Source organism: Sinocyclocheilus anshuiensis, unplaced genomic scaffold (genome assembly GCF_001515605.1).
Source record: "Sinocyclocheilus anshuiensis isolate Anshui unplaced genomic scaffold, SAMN03320099.WGS_v1.1 scaffold277, whole genome shotgun sequence".
NCBI classification, from domain to species: domain Eukaryota; kingdom Metazoa; phylum Chordata; class Actinopteri; order Cypriniformes; family Cyprinidae; genus Sinocyclocheilus; species Sinocyclocheilus anshuiensis.
In genome coordinates, this window is record NW_015536463.1 from 417,229 (window position 1) to 434,388 (window position 17,160).

Here is a 17,160-nt window from a genome sequence, read left to right on the forward strand (position 1 = left end):
TTCCATCACTAGCATTCCTTACCTGATCAAAAGCCTGATCAATGCTGTCCTGCAGGTGCTCTGTGAACCTGTCATTGACATCAATGAGCTCTTGAACGTTGCCGAAGACCACGGCCAGCTGCTCTGCTGTGAGCAGCCCTGCACTCTGCATGGGGCAGTAAAACTCTTCCTTGATGATGCGCAGGTCCTCTCCATAACTCGACTCAGTGTTGAGAAACTCTAGGATGGCCTCTTTGCGCTCTGTGCGTAGCTTGGAGCAGCGTTCACACATGCCTTCCTCGCGGACCCCCTCTTTGTGTCCACAGTCGGGACAGGGCTGCTGAGCGTCCCAGGCCCTGAGGAACGGTGAGGGTCTCCTCCAGCCCCGAGCCAGTCCAGGGCCGATGCCGCTGTCCGCACGTTCTACCTCAGCTCCGGCACTGTGGCGGGGGCGACGGGGCTCTTCCTCATCTTCACGCTCATCGCTCAAGCCCACGACACCGCGTAAAACAAAAAGAGACCAGAAAAACCAGCAAAAATTCACTTAAATATTTGAATAGGTGTTTTGAACTTTAAAACATCCCCATGAATTTACACTGAGTATAAAAAAAAAGTTAAATACTGTTAGGGTACACTACCATTCGAAAGTTTGGGTTCAGTAAGATCTTTGAATGTTTTTAAAGGAAGTGAGACAGCAAAAAACTGTAAAACTTACTCCAGTCTTCAGTGTCACACGATCCTTCAGAAATCATTCTAATATGCTGATTTGCTGCTCAAACATTTCTTATTATTATCAATGTTGAAAACATTTGTGCTTCTTAGTATTTCTGTGGAAACCGTGATACATTTTTTATGTGTTGCTGTTCAAGTGAACAGCATTTATTTTGAATTATTTTGTAAAAATCTCTTTACTGGCATTTTCCTTCATTTAATGTATCCTTGCAGAGTAAAAATATTAATTTCTTTCATTAAAAAAAAAAAAAAAAACTTTATGACCCCAAGCTTTTGAACGGTAGTGTAAATAGCAACAAATAGCTTCTTGTTTACACTAACTGGTAAAATACCTGATAAATGGTAAATAGAAACCGCCAAATTATCATGTTATAATAACTGAAATGACATATATGATAATAAATCAATACTTTTTTAAATCTATACTTAAAAAAGAAAATTAAGAAAGTTCCTTTTTAAATCTTCTATAACAAATTATCATGTTTGAAATAGAATAACATAACTGCTCATAATAACAAGGACTGTGCTCTGCCATAATCTATCACTATTTCTTTAGTGCTACATGTTAAGTAAAATAGCCAGAAACAATTAAATATTTTAATGTTTGGTAATACCAATATATTTAAAAACAACAAATAATGGAAAATATCCAATACGGTGCTGATACAGTATACTGTGCACCCCTAATTTGATACTAGATATGTATTTGCCTTTACATCTAAAAACTGCTGTGGTGCAGAAAGATAAAAGCAGTCCTCAGGGTAGAGGTCATGCATGTGACGAATCTACAGTAAAAGCCACCTAAGGCTCATAATAACAACTAAAGTGATACCCTTGGGTTATAGACAAGCAAGCCTAAACATTTTTTAAATGAAGCATTGTCAGTACAAATCTAGGACACGAGTTAAGATTACTTACAGCAAGAACTGTGAGCAAAGCTTAGTGCAGCTGAAAGAGTCTTACCACTGTCCCTGTCTCTGCGGTGAATGTGCAAACGTGCCGCGGCGGCGATCTTCATCTCTAACTGCTTACGCTTGGTGGCGTCTGCAGGCATGGGGTCGCTGTAGTGGGGCCGCAGGCGGCACTCACGCTGGGCCCTCACTGACTCAGCCAGTTCATAGGCCGCGTCCGAGCTGGAGCGTCTGCAGCCCGCCCCAGAAACCTGCTGATAGGATGGAGATCTGTCAATCAACAGTGCACATGGCAGAGCACTGGTCTGAAATATGTGTGTGTGTGTGTGTGTGTGTGTGTGTGTGTGTGTGTGAGGGGAGAGTTTAACAGTGTAAAACCTCAATGAAGGCAGATTTGATCCCTAAGCACATATGAGAATATGGAACCACTAACTGTTTCAGACATCGATCAGAGTCACTGCATTACCGTACATCCAGAGGGTGTAACAATACCAAAACATTTAATATATTGTGGTGGTAAGTGGAAAATTCTTTGCTGTGGCTTTTCATGCCCATTTACTGTTTATTAAAAAGTCTACTGACAGACTCCAAAGACATACAATTCATCTCTTTTCTAAATAGAAATAATTCGGAAACCCAGTTTCCTTTTAAAACTGGCCTGCCGGATGGTTTAAAGTCACTATTAATGGGACGGTTCATACATAATTCTGTAATCATTCACTCAACCCCATGTTTTCCCAAACCTGTATGACTTACTTTTTCTGTGGAACATAAAATATGACATTTTGAGAAAAGTCTCAGTGTTTTTTGTCCATAAAATGGTAGTCAATGGTAAACAAAATAGTTTACGCAGAACAAAGTCAGTCCTAATTTTCCTAAGGAAGTGCTTTCCTAACCCTTCCTAATCTTATTGTAAATAACATACCCCAAAAAATTGGGTCCCACTTTATATTAAAGTGAACCTAAACTGCTATGTACTTGCATTTAAATTAATCATTTGGTACAATGCACTTATTCTGTACATACATTATATTTAAAAAAAAAAAAAAAAAACACCTGCATGTAATTAAATCAGTAATTAATTTCTGTAATTACATTTATAATTACACTGTTGACCCACCCTTAAACCTACTCATACCACCAAACCTGTCCCTAACCTTACCCATATCCCACCTCAATAGCAGCAGAAGTGTTTTGCAATACAATATGAGCACAATAAGTACATTGTAGTTATTTTTTGATGTAAGTACATAGTAGTTAAGGCCCTTTAACATAAAGTATGACCAAAAATGTGTCTTTACAATATTTCACACTCCTCACACAACTGTCCTTTTTGGCTAAAATCACCAAGATCATCTATTTGAACAATCCCTGCAAATAGCTGTAATATTTTGTGTGCTCCAATAAAGTGTGAAAATCAAGTCAATCACTTTATTTTCCAGTCTAAATTTGTTTCACTCTTAACTCTGTCAGATATCAAATGTGTTGACTTTAAAGGCATTCACACTGACTACATCTGCCTCAACTGACTCAACTGATAACCTTTCACCTTTTAAACATCTGCAATTCCAAAACGACATTTCTAAGTCAGAAATATTGTGTTTCAAATGCATCTGCTATAAACACACATCTATGGCGTAAAACCCTCAAAAGGTCGCTCTCCAGCATTAGGTTCTCAAGTGTTAGCAATGCACGAGAAACAAGACACCGTGGCTTCAGGTGACGTACAGAATTATTAATAAGGCAGCTGTTATCTTAATTAAAGACACACAGAAATGCAGAGGCGGAAGAAGCATCTGTGCGCAATGGCTGACCAATGAATCATAGCAACATTACAAATGAATGCCAGCATTCCTCGATATCACCCTTAACCTTAAAAAACATACAGCCAGTCATATGGCGTGAATGAATGTGGCGCAATGAAGAGCTGGCTGGCATCTCAAGCAGCAGAGAGCATCAACACACAACCTGACATACAGTACAGAAGAAACGTAAGGCAGTTACCACCATGAAACCGGGTTCTAATCCTCCCTGCGTGTTGCTCTTAGCTGCGGCTCTGTGCGCTCCGCTGCATGTCTGCAGTCGCCTCTACCGTGCAGATTCCCCTGCAACCTCAGCTTCCCATGCACCCTGATCACATTCCCGTTGATGCATGACAGCCGCCGCTGTCCTCGTTCAGAGGTGATAATAAGCAGAGGTGTGCATGAGACGGCAGCATTCCTTACGCATTCTGTCGCTGCTTTCCCCAGTTGTCCCACGGGCTCTATGCAAGCCTCCTCTCCGCAGGCCGACGTTGTCATGGCAACTTGGGCAGACTGATGGCTGGGCTGGGGAGCGGTGATGTCAGTGACGTCATTCTGCTCACGAGACAATCGGACAGGAGACTCGGCTGCAATCTCTGCACTGCAGCTGGAGCAGCGAGGGAGAGAGAACACAAAGGGAGGAAAATGGGAGTGTTGAATTGGAATTACAAGTCCTGATTCTCCGCTCCTTCACGTGCCGTACAGTCAACCCCCATCCCCTAGAGAGGACCGATGCCCCCCAGACCAGAGGGGCTCACGGAGGACAGCAATTAGACGCATCAATTCACATTAACACCTGAACTCTTCGCTGCAGGGCTCCGAATCGGAAACAAGCACAATCAATCTTTTAGATTTCTTTGTGTGTGCGTCAAGTAGAAAAGGAGCTTATGTATCCGTGGATGACCCCACGCACTGCAGACGGTGAATAAATAACAGCACATAACAGAGATTTTTGGTGTAGTTTTTGTTGTTTTAAGCTTACATATTTTGCATTATTTGTTTTTTTTTTTCTTGTTATTCTCACTTAAACCAATTTTACATTGATGTTTTGGATTTACAAGAAAATATACTACTTGATTTCCCAATGGGGTAAAAAAAAGTATTATCTTATATTATTCTGCTTTAAAGGTAAATGTACATTACAAGTTTGGGGTAAGTAGATTTTTAGTTTTGAAAGAAATTATTACTTGTATTTAGCAAGGATGCATTAAATTGATAAAAGTGACATTTATAATGTTACAGAAAAATTCAATTTCAAATAAATACTGACCTTTTGTACTTTCTATTCATTAAAGAAGCCTGAAATGTATCACGGTTTCCACAAAAATATTAAGCAGCACAACTGTTTTCAACATTGATAATAATAAGAAATGTTGCTTGAGTACCAAATCAGCATAATCATTTCTGAATGATCATATGACTGGAGTAATGACTGCTGAAAATTCAACTTTGGCATCACAGTAATAAATTACTTTTAAAATATATTAAAATGTAAAACATTGTTGTTTTTTTTTGGTAATTCTTTTTATATATATTTTTTTAAATATTTTTATTACATTTTTTGATCAAATAAATGCAACCTTGGGGAGCATAAGATACTTTTTTAAACAACATTGCTGATCTCAAACATTTAAATGGTACTGTATCTAATTTTAAATATTTATTTATGGGCTTTTTATGCCTTTGTTTGGACAGGAAAGTATAGACAGGAAATCATTGGGTGGAGAGAGAGGGGAGCAGGATCGGCAAAGGACCACGAGACGGGATTCGAACTCGGGTTGCTGCGAGCTAAGTTGCGCTGTATGTCGGTGCACTAACGACAAGGCTATTGGCGCCGACACTGTATCTTATTTTAAAGATATTTAGATATTTTTACTGGAAAACAAGAAAAAATAGTGAAAAAGAACAGTTTTTTGCAATGTATCAAATCAAAGACATTTGTGAATGAATGCTAATGGCTGTGCATTGATTGTTGAATGAACAGACTTTTAAATATACTAATCAGCTGTTTGCCCCAGCCATTGTTTGTATACAGACGTCCCTTAGGATTAAAAAACAGGTGTTTTGAGTGATTAGTTATAAGCTCTTAATTGCCTCTTCCACATCATTTCCATCTCCTTTGATGCTTCAGTTCCTCAGAATCTGATAATGCTGCGCTCATCACTGTCATAAATTTGCATAGACGCCATCTGAGAATAGTGCTGACAGCACAGCCATGAGCTCTGAAGCATTCAAAAGAAAACACAAAGACAAAGAAGCTATGACATCTCACTAGGAAAAGGAGAATCACAAAATGCAGATGTTAATAGCTGGTGCGCGTCAAATATCAGTTTTAATTCTAACAATAAAATGTGGAAGAGTTCATTCACAAACCTGTAGCCGTGAACTGACAGTAATTAATATAACGCTCTAAAAGTGGCAATAAAACCAATGTCTTTCACACGTGAATGAAATTGTCATTAAAGCACTACAGATATATTACGTGTCATTTCAGCAGTCCTGTGTGTGGCCATTAATTGGATTTTTTATTTATTAAGATATATAAAGGTGTATAAAAACTCTTTTTCCACTGTACTGACAGGTTTTTATAATAGCACTTTTAGGATGATGTTCTATTATTTATTTAAAGGTTTTGTCCACCTATACTGACTCAAATCATCATCATCATCATCAAAAAAAAAAAACACATTAACACTATGATTTAAAAAAAATCATATCAGGACAATAAGCTCCCTTGAAATGTGCTCATCCATTCTAGGCAATAAGATAAAGTGACTGTAAGCTTAAATAAGAGCATTGCCTTGTGACTTGTTCTTCTTTCTTCTATCAAGCAGACAATAAATGAAAATAACTAAATAAAAGTCTCATTAAAAAGACCTGGAAGCCTCGGGCTGCTCTGTAGTAAATGAATACCCTCACTTGAGGCACTACGGGACAGCTGGGATATTGGATGTTATATTTAGACGGTTCCCAGCCTGGATTGAACTCCTGCCCTGGAGGATCATAACATTAGAGAAAGGCTCTGTAATGTCGAAAAGCTTCTGATGCACCAGCAATTAAGCTCTGTACTATGTCTGGAGCAAAAGTGTCTGAAGGAAAATCCATACAGATTTATGCATCCATGCTAAATTTGAGAAGACTGTCAGGGCTAGAGTTATGTTCTGTTATGTTAATCAAATTTCTGTCAGGTTCGCATATTTTAGGTTTGTGTGAGATTGTGCGTGTAAAACATGCTGTTGGTGGACAGGTGTGAACCAGACAACTGCCACAACACAACACAACCACAGAAGAATCCATATAATACAGTTACTGCCGTATAATACAGTTACTGAAGTAAATCAATGGGGAATTGATGGGGTTTGTTGCTATAGTATTTACTATAGTTTGTCTTTACTATAGTCTTTACCTTTGATTGTTGCTACTGCAAAAATCTGGTTCTTTATCTTTGTTTTCCAATAAAACAAAATACATTTACTTAAAGCTTTAACAAAATGCAATGAACTTTAACTTAAAACTACTACAAAAAAATGCTTTTGCAATTTTGCTTTTTAGGAATTTTTTTTTTTCCGGTTGTAATTTAGTACTGGAAAACAAGACGAAGATGATTAGGACAGGATATTTAATAGCATTTGCAATAGCCATGCTTTCCATTCTTAATATAGCTAAACCTGCTTATCACCATAGAATATGCCACTATATGCAAATATCACATCTGCTACTGTGTACTTGGCATAAAAGACATTAAGAATCACATCAATAATGATATATTCACTCTGTTTCTCTGTATACAAGCTGTGCAGAGATTCTGGAATAAATCAATAACACAAATACTGATGCAAACGATGCTAGAGCTGCTATGGGATTCATTTTCACAGTTAACAAGCAAAACTGATAACCAAGAGATACACTGTTCCAGATGATGCCCATTTTTCCCATTTAACCTCTGAATGATTGGGATGCACATTGCACAATAACAATGTGGTATCAAAATATTGGCTAATAGAGATGTTTATTTATTTATTAATTGGTAATGGTCAATATTGGATATATATTGATTGATATTTAATATGTTCCTCTATTTTTACATTTAAATTCCCTTTGCCATTATCCAGTTACGCTCAGTTAATCTTTAAAAACACTAATAATTTAATAACACCGCAATGTTAAATCTTTAGCATATTAATTTCCATTTTTTATTTTGTTCATTATAATATTGTGGTGCCTTAAACCACTTATACCATTTAAAACTATTGATTTACATTTTTCTTTTATTTATAATTAATTATAAAAATACAACTGAATTTTGATGTCCGACATTTGTCGGTTATCGGCCCAATTTTAATATCATGGGAGGCCCGGATTTGAATTCCCCTTGAATTCATATATATATATATATATATATCCCTTTTTAAACAATTCATCCATACATCCGTTTCATTTTCTGACCTCATAATTTTTAATTGATTTTAATCATTTAAAAAAAGAACATAACTCGATTTTCAGTGACATGACAGACTTCTTTTTGGTGGCATATTCAGGACTTCTCCAATCATTCAGTCCACTTAAATCCTGTCCCTTTCTTACCATCGTCTGCATGCTTGCATTCAGATCTGCCTCAATCCAATCAACAACCGATGGATAGAACCAAGACCAATTTTTTTTTTTTTTTTTTGATTTTTTTTACAGAAGAAATTATCTGTCACTACTTCCATAACAACTTTAAGTACTATGTGAATGCACAAGGCTAACACTACCAAGCACAACAGCTTCAACAACTCACCTTTTTTTAATAAGGTCCAGGGCGGATCCCAGGAAGCCATCCCTCATTTTGTAGATTTTGGCTCCATAGCTGGAAAGGTCAGTTCCGTCCAGAAGGATTGCCGGGCAGCAGCTGGATGGGCCATCGCCACTCTCCCTGCGGGGCGGGAAGGGGAGAACAGCTACATCTGTGGCCCCAGGGCCTGCTGGGCCCTTTGTCTCCTTGCCTCTTCCTGTAGCAGCTTGAGGGTGTAATGGAGAGCGAGCAACTGGGCCTGTGCAGATGGGTCCTCCTGGGACCTCTGCGGTGGAACTGGGCTCAGACGTCTCCGCTCCGCTGTGGTTCGAATCCTGAGCTGTGTTGACGTCAATGTCAGTCCTTTCAGCACTTTGCGTTTCCTCTGTCTGTATTCTTTCCTCTCTATGCTTGTCGTTACTCTCCATTTCAGAGGACCTGTGGTTTTTAATGCCCTCCTTTTGTCTCATTCTCTTAAACTCCTCAAATGTAGGTATGTGCAGGCGGCCCATCTGGGGTCTTTTCCTCTCAGGGGTCGACTGGGCAGAGTTAGTGCAGATGGGATCTGCCGTATGAGCTTTACTCATGGTACTAGACTCCTGTCTAGAGTTCAGTGTCAAGTTAGGGGTGCTTCGTTGCCTTCGGAGCTGCAGTCGTCGGAGTGCTTCCTGTTTGATCTCCTCGGGACTGGTGATGCGACGGGCACTCAACTCTTGCTGTACATTCCTGTGCAATGATGGCCGAACCGCTACGTCCTGATCGCACGGATACAGCGGAGAAGGTGCATTACCAAGCACAGGTTGAGGACGTAAGGGCTTGTGAGGCTCCGTCACACGTGTGCTCTGGAGCCGCAGCTTGTCTCGAAGACCCTTCCGAGCATTTCCGTTCATGCCCCAGTCCTCAACCGCAGGTAAAAGCCATTGTGGGAAAGGCGGTATATCCTTCCTCACCACTCCTTGGCGGCCGTAGATTTCCATGCCTTCATGGGAAGGCATTAAGCCGTAAACCTGCGGTCCCTGAGGAGGTCCGTCGTACCAGTGGCTGCTTGAAGTGCAGTGAAGTATAAGCTCACTGTCCACGCTCCTATAAGGATACGCATTGGGATCGGACACGGCAGCCCAGTGCAGGTTTTCCAGGCTGCGGTAAAGCCGGGTGCCGCCGGTGTTCACGTAGCCCTGTGGAAAGCACATCGCCCCGTAGCCAGACTGGCCATCAGGCTGTTTAAGGGGATGCATACTGCTGGTGGAGCAGTAGACCCCCAGGTTGCTGAGCAGGCCATTGTTGTTGTTGCAGTGGCCTGGAGCTACATCCTGGGCAGGGAAGGGGGGCACGCCATGATGAGGGAAAGCAGACAGTGGGGAGCTGAGGACGGACAGGTCCATGGACAAGTCCATGCTGCAGCCTGCAGGAGAGCCTGCTGGGGAGTACTCACATTGTGGGGCTTTCACATCCGGCATGGCCACAGAAATAGCTGCCATATTCCAGAAAGGAGCATCGGGATCACAGCCCTGCAGAAATGCACAGACAAGGCATTGACATCATGTCGGCAGAACAATTTTATATGCTTGAAATTGCTCTGCATCTAAACATCAGTAATTCACCAACGCCTGCTGTTTAAAAATGGTTTTGTGTAAAAATGAGAAAGTATGTGAGTGTCTTGTATAGACTTTTGTCAAATTCTGCCCACTATCACCTTTGCTCAAACTACTGTGAAAACGCTATACAAATAAATCAAACTAAAAAATAATTTTTATCAGGGTAATAAATTCAAACAATATTTGGTATCACTTTAGTATAGGGACCAATTCTCACTATTAACTATTTGCTTATTAGCATGCCTATTATTAACATATTGGCTGTTTTTAGTACTTATAAAGCATTTATTCTGCATGACCATATTCAACATTCTTAATCCTATTAGTAAGCAGCAAATTAGGACATTATTGAGGCAAAAGTCATAGTTAATGGTTAATAGCAAAGAATAGTTCATGGTTAATAGCGAGAATTGGACCTTAAAATAAAATGTGACCCAATATCCTAATTAGAAAAAGATACATCAGTACTATAAAGTAAACATTTTTGGCTTTTAATTTCTTTTGGCTTTAGTACAATCACATTAAAAAAATATAGCATTTTGAAAGATGTTATTTAACAACTTTTCTCACAGCATAAATGGGTCTTTATTGTTTATAATTGACTGCTGTGGAAAATATTAAGATTTTTTTTTAACTGGCATACTGTTTCTTCATGGTTTGGCCAAAATAAAAATAAATAACCAAAATGTGTAAGAAATATATTCCACTGATAATCTTTGGGTATATGTAAGCAATTGAGGATTTTAAAATACCAGATAAAATCTAAAATTACCTCAGGTTTCAAAATTAATCATGAGGATGTGCTACCGAGGATTAGTGCAGATGATTCTGAAAATGCAAAATTACTTCCTTGAAACATTGACTGTATGTAACATTTGCTAATGGCTTGAATGTAAGGGATTCTGTTGCTCACTTGTGTTAGCAACAACCCCACAAATAGCCCTCACTATCCCTATAAAAGTGCCCTAAAATTGTGCAAAAATGAAATTCACCCTACATTTCTCACATATTTAAAAACTGTACAAAGCTACCAATATTCCTCTTGCTGTTGCATACTAATCTAAATCACATCAAATGACCCTTCCAAAGACAAAACTAAGCTAAAGCTAAGTAACACAGTTCAATGACCACTACAGTAATTATAATGCTCATCATGCGTAGTTCCTATGACTTATATAATCAAATTCATATTCTAAAAATAGCTCATTCTTTTTTACAAATCAAATGGTGGGGGGGAGTTATGTCTGGTATTAAAAACATTAAACCGAGAGGGAGGAAAATCAGAAGGGACAGTAATGAAGAGAGCCACAACACTCGCCCGGGGCTCTTATTCCACTAATCAGATGAGAACTGTGGATTAGCAAGGAGAGCGCTTCTCTTTCAGTAATTAGTACAAATTGCCTTGCTTTGGGCCATATTAATATCCACCCGTAATCTTAAACAGAAATCAGGGTCAAGCCAGGAGTTACAAAAGAACATGTCACAATAATTCTGGGCAGCAGAGTCAGGACAAATCCATCTAGATGAATATTCATCTTCTTCACATTGCCTGTCAGAGAACGACAATGGCATTGCGATTAGATTAAAAAAGGCTGGAAACCAGCGATTTTATGTGGGGGAAGCCCAGCATGTTCAGGTGTTCAATTAACGTTTGGCCCAATTTAATTAAAATGGAGCTATTGAAACCCCTCTGGTTTTATCAGGCTAATTTCAATGCTCCATTTAGGAGATAAGAAGATCGAAACCCCCCTTTTTGTTTTTCTGTGAATTGTACAGTGGAGCGCTCGGGAGGATTTATCTTCGTGGGCGACTAGACTCACTGTCTCAATGGCGCTGCCAGTGTTTTCTTTCGCTTGCACTTGAAAACTGCTGACGTGTGAATAAACAGTCAATTAGCATAAGGAGCTTGTTTAATGAGCATGTGGCACAGGATCAGCTCACACCGGGCCCACTATGTCCTCTCTGTGTGTGACAGACAGGCAGATGCTCCGGTTCCTATTTGAGCAGAATTATTACGGACACAAGAAAGCAAGAGCACAGTCCCTCACTGAGGCAAGAGCTTCATACCAAGCCAAAATACACTCAGACTTGAGGATTCATGACAAACTAATCAGGTTTCCTGATTGATTTTACAATATGTACTTTATATATCTGGACTATACGGCTATACTTATATCTGTAGGCCTCTGCTAGAAAGTGTGTTAGAGAAACCTTTTAGGATTGCAATATGTTAGTCTTTTGTTGTGTTAGTCATAAAAACATACCCCATTTTAATCAACTCTGTGTGTGCACCTTTACTCGGCTTGCTTTAGGCTCTCATTCACAGGCTCTGAGCCAACAGAATCTCTTTTGGTTTGGATTAGAGGTAGACAAACCATCCACAACGCCAGACTGCTGAGACCTCAAGCACAGGCAGCTACAAAAGAAGAGAAAAAACATCAATACAGATATCCAAAAATAATACAAATCAATTTCTGGAACGAACAAAGGATCCTGCAGTATTTCTAAGGATTTTGTGTTTCTGTTTTCTCTGAGAAAATGCATTCGCTTTGACTGAGGAAATTTTGTTAAGAAGTCAAACACTGAATAAAACAGTCATCATTGGGGTTTCCCTTATATATACACACACACACACACACACACACACACACACACAAAACAAAACAAAAGAAAAATATTTATTTGGATTAAAGATATGATTAAACTTAATAATATTCTAGCTTTCTAAGAAAGCTTAGAAATTTTCTAAGAAAATTTTTGTGAGGAAATCAATTATAATAATAAGGATAACAATAATTGTTTATAATATTCATAAACAAATATTAACACACAACAAACTGTATTACAAAATTCATTCTCAAAATATTCCAAATTGCATGTACTTCGACCTCCTGTGATTCAAGACTCTGAAATTCAAGGCATGTTGTGGAGTTGGCTTTACAATTGTATCTCCTCTCACCTCAATATCAGCCAGAGACCTTCTGGAAATAGTTCAAGTTGTGATAGTGGCATGTCAGTGAATGCAGTTTCAATGATTTCTCATTACTGAGGAGGACACAGCTCGACCTCCACCAGGATGGAGTCAGGCTTCAGTCAATAAACACATTCAGTTGCTCTTCTACTCCATCGTACTAATCGCAAGAGCTCTTGGTGTTTGACGAATGTCTGTCAGTATGTGGTCCAGCTGCTCACTAACACGTCTCAGAGTAACAAAACCCTGAGGATTACAGCGGGACAGCCAAATAAGAAGAGGCACCTTTAGAGTTGTACTTGCGATATGCATGTACAAACATTCCATGCAGTCACTTTAGTATGATTTATGACTAAACGACTCTTATGAGCGGTTCTTTTAATGAATCGTTCAAAATTTTCTCTGAATAAACTCACTAATATAGCCAGCACACAAATACACACTAAACACCTTTGTATAAAGAAGTGACAATGCCTCATTATCACCTCATTTTGGCAACTCTGCCAGTTCAATCCCTTGAGTCTACAACCATAAAGAAAAAAACAAAAGAACTGTATCCACATCTATTCTCTGCAGGTGCTGCTTACACTTCCTACACCTACAAATGTGGAATTTTTATTCTTTTCCATCGAGCCGCTGCTGTAGTAAGGTTGCACACTGATCTATGAAGCCGGCTCCATAGGGAATCAAAGACTAAAAGGCCGCATATTGATTGTATCTGCAGGTTTGTGTGATAGCACAGCAGGGGTTTTTCTAGGTTTGGGGTGGTGGAAAGACATGGAGCGCAGATGGAGATTCACAGTATGATTATGCTGCAGAAGACTGACCTCATGATTGGTTGTTGAGATTGATCTATTTCATCTGAGGTCACAATGGCCACAGCGGCAGATATCAACCTATTTCTAACCACTGGATTTGTGCTTCCACGAAAAGGATTTTCAAGCTGTTTCCAGGAGCAATTTCAGTGAAAGAGGGGGTCGTATAAGTACACTGGTTTTGAAAATTGTTGAAATCTGCATGTTTGAGAAGAATATACAGTAAGCTTTAGTTGAAATTGAGATGGTTTACAGAGTGAATGTGGGTTGGATGTGCTCGGATTAGTACCTGTTGGCGATTTTGCCTAATCCATCTGATCCTGTGGAAAGCCGATATGCGGGAAAGCTCAGGAAGTTTACTAGCTATTGATCATTGGCTGCTTATCTCCAATATCTTGCAGTAAGTGGACTAAAGGCTATATTTACGGTCACATTATCCGCATTAGGATTTATGTTGTAAATCCTAAATGTGAATGAGCTTGTAATGTATGATTTATAGGGATGTAACGATCGATACAAATATGTGACGATTCAAATCGGTTGAGATGTTAAATGAATCGCGATACAGTTGGGGGTGTGAGTTGAATGTATCTCTGAGGGGAACTGACTGTCTTTAGAAAAGTCTAGATGGTATTTTCTTTTAATCTTGCCTCTGTATAATGTATATTAATGTAGCAGCACTGGTTTGTTTACAGTGGAAACCAAGGAAACGTTGTATCGCTGCTGTTCCATAAGCGCCACCTGCTGTCAGAGAGTGATATTGCATTTCTCGTTCTGGTTTTGCTGTAAATTTTGAAAATATTCATGATGCTTGGATCATGATTGAAATACAGTGGTTGCTTCTCATTTTAAATGAAAGAGCACAGGCAAATCCTTAGTTTGTTTATATAAAGATATTTATTTTGTTTGTATTATTTCTTTATTTGATTTGGGGTTTGTTTTAAAATTTCTATTTAGTTATATTATTCTACATATTTTAATTTCACAAAGAAATGTGCATCATTTTGTCCAAGCAATAATAAAAGGACACTTTTTCATTTATACTGTAATTTTAAATCTCATTATGGTAAAAAATAATCGTTGTATTGTAAAAAAAAAAAATGTATCGTAAAATCAGTATCGTGAATCGTATCATTTCATTAGTTGAGTGACACACATTATACATACATTTTTGAACACAGCATGTTTGAATACTATTTAAATTTTATATAATTTAAAAAAATATTTTTTTCCCCCAATTTTTATTTTTGAACACAGGATGTTTGAATACTATTCTTTGTCAATTTATTTAGCTAGTGGAATGGCATTAATACACTTAAGTGTCTTTTGAGCCCAAACACCTTTTTGGTCACTCTAAAGCCTGAATAATGCTTCATAGCATTGTTCATCTGTTTCTGAGGCGGGTGAAGTAGTCATGGAGGTGAGGTAGTTACAGTAGAAGCGAGCGCTGTATAATCAGATGCAGAACCGAAGATCTTCTCTATTACCTGTCAGCGGAGCACCGCACTCATTCTGACTAGAGCAGCCAAGACAGACCTGGGTTACGGCTCTTCAAAGTAAGAAGAGACGCAATCACCACATGTTAGAGTGAGGCTCAGGAGAGGTGAAGACTCAAGTACTAGCATACCTCAGTTAATTATGCTTCAGCTCTGCCATGACTTCATTGCATTCAAACAAAATATACTGTCTACCACATCTGCAATATCTGAGCTATATAAAAAGCAATAGTTTGTTACATACAGTAATCACACGTATGCAGGGTGTCCAAGGTGAATGCCGTACATCATGCAGATTAAAAAAAAAACCCTGACAGATATACTATAGGGTTTGTCTTTTCCTGTAGCTCAAGATTGTTTAGTGAATATTTTATGCTTGTGTAGTGTTAACTGAGCTGATGAATAATGCATTAGGTAGATTAGGTGAGAGAAGCATTGTTAGCGCACAAGTTTTTCCATAAACACATTAGTCTACATACTATTCTTAAATGAGCTGCTCTTTGGTAATAATGATTGCAGGCTTGACACGCTAGTAATCGGTACATATTACAAAGCTGTACTGAAGTCATTGCTATCACTAATTGGTGCACACAGATGTCATGATCTTGCTTGTAAATCATTATATATCTGGCCAAGTATAGACGTTGTCTCAAATAACTAGCACAGATCATGTCATTCTAGCCAGCAACAACACAAAGGCCATTTACAGAGCTTGTATTTCCAAGAGAAGCACACATCAATATGGCAATGGATCAATGTCTGCCGGTCATCTTGTTGGTGGATGTGTTTAATTAATGACCAAGCTGCCACATGTAATATCATTAGTGCATGATTTCATCCTGTAAATTGGAGTATGATAGAAATCATATTAATTGAAGTGCCACTGTAACCCAGTTCATCAGTAAATTTGCTTCCTAAGCTTCAAATGCTGAATATGAGGGCAAACATATGTTTGTCATACAAATATCCCCATTCTAATAAGATAAGGCCACTGCTTACTTACATAATTCATAGTGAGACATAGACCAGGATAAGAATCTTTTTCCATGAAATCTATATGCATTGAAGCTCTGTGTGATGTAACCCTGTCGTTAGTTGATTTTTGCCTTGAGAAGCAGAGGAAAATTAAGCAAGATGATAATTGCCTTTCAGACTGATGAATCAATGCTCTGCAGCTCCTCACAAGGATTTTCCCCCTCTTCCTGATATAGATAAGTCACATGAACATGATACTGCTGCACTGAAAGATAAAGCCGGTAGTTACGGATAAACTGTCAACAGTAGTCGGTACTGCCTTTAGAAACAATGTGTGTCAGTCAGGGAGAAACAATAATCTATTGTTGAGAAATCGTGCAAACTGGATGAGCATTGGAAACATGCCCAAAAATCTCCTTCTCAAAAGCTGGCTGACTTTATATCACAGTGTGATACATAAACTCTTTTGATTAAAAATACTTGTGGTTTTTATTTCAGTAACAAAAATTACTACAATGAATTCTGGATATAGTATCATTTAAATAACATAATAGTATAATTGGTGTAAAAGGTGTAAAGTTGACATCAAATGTGTCCTCAGCATCAGCATCAAAATTATGTCAAAATGCATACAATTTTTTAAGTGAACGTATATACACTACTGTTCAAAAGTTTCAAAATCAGAAATTTTTAGTTTTTGAAAGTCTTTTATTTGAATAAAAATACAGAAAAAACAGTAATATTGTGAAATATTATTACCATTTAAAAGAACTGTTTTCTATTCAAATATATTTTAAAATGTAATTTAATCATGTGGTTTCAAAGCTGAATTTTCAGCAGTCATTACTCCAGTCTTTGGTGTCACGATCCTTCAGAAATCTTTCTAATATGCTGATCGGATGCTCAAGAAACATATTTTTATTTTTGAGTAAACGGATACATCTCAGCATTTGTTGATGAATGAGAAGTTTAAAAGAGCTGCATTTATTCAAAATCTTTATAAGATTATAAATGTCTTTACTTTGAATAATTTTAATGAATAAAAGTATTCATTTACCATTATATAAAAAAAAAAAAATAAAAATAAAAAAAATAAAAAAAAAAATATAT

The 17,160-nt window shown here is 38.2% G+C and overlaps 1 protein-coding gene across 1 annotated transcript in view; it reads right to left on the bottom strand.

Moving 5' to 3' along the window:
* The window catches only part of arhgef49 (Rho guanine nucleotide exchange factor 49), a 30,406-nt gene that overhangs the window by 7,610 nt on the left and 5,636 nt on the right, over positions 1 to 17,160 (bottom strand). Inside the window, 5 exon segments of the mRNA XM_016479248.1 lie at positions 23 to 483; positions 1,591 to 1,873; positions 3,848 to 4,031; positions 8,205 to 9,706; positions 12,058 to 12,209. Of these exon segments, the coding sequence (XP_016334734.1) occupies positions 23 to 483; positions 1,591 to 1,873; positions 3,848 to 4,031; positions 8,205 to 9,676 (2,400 nt within the window). The 5' untranslated portion in view covers positions 9,677 to 9,706; positions 12,058 to 12,209.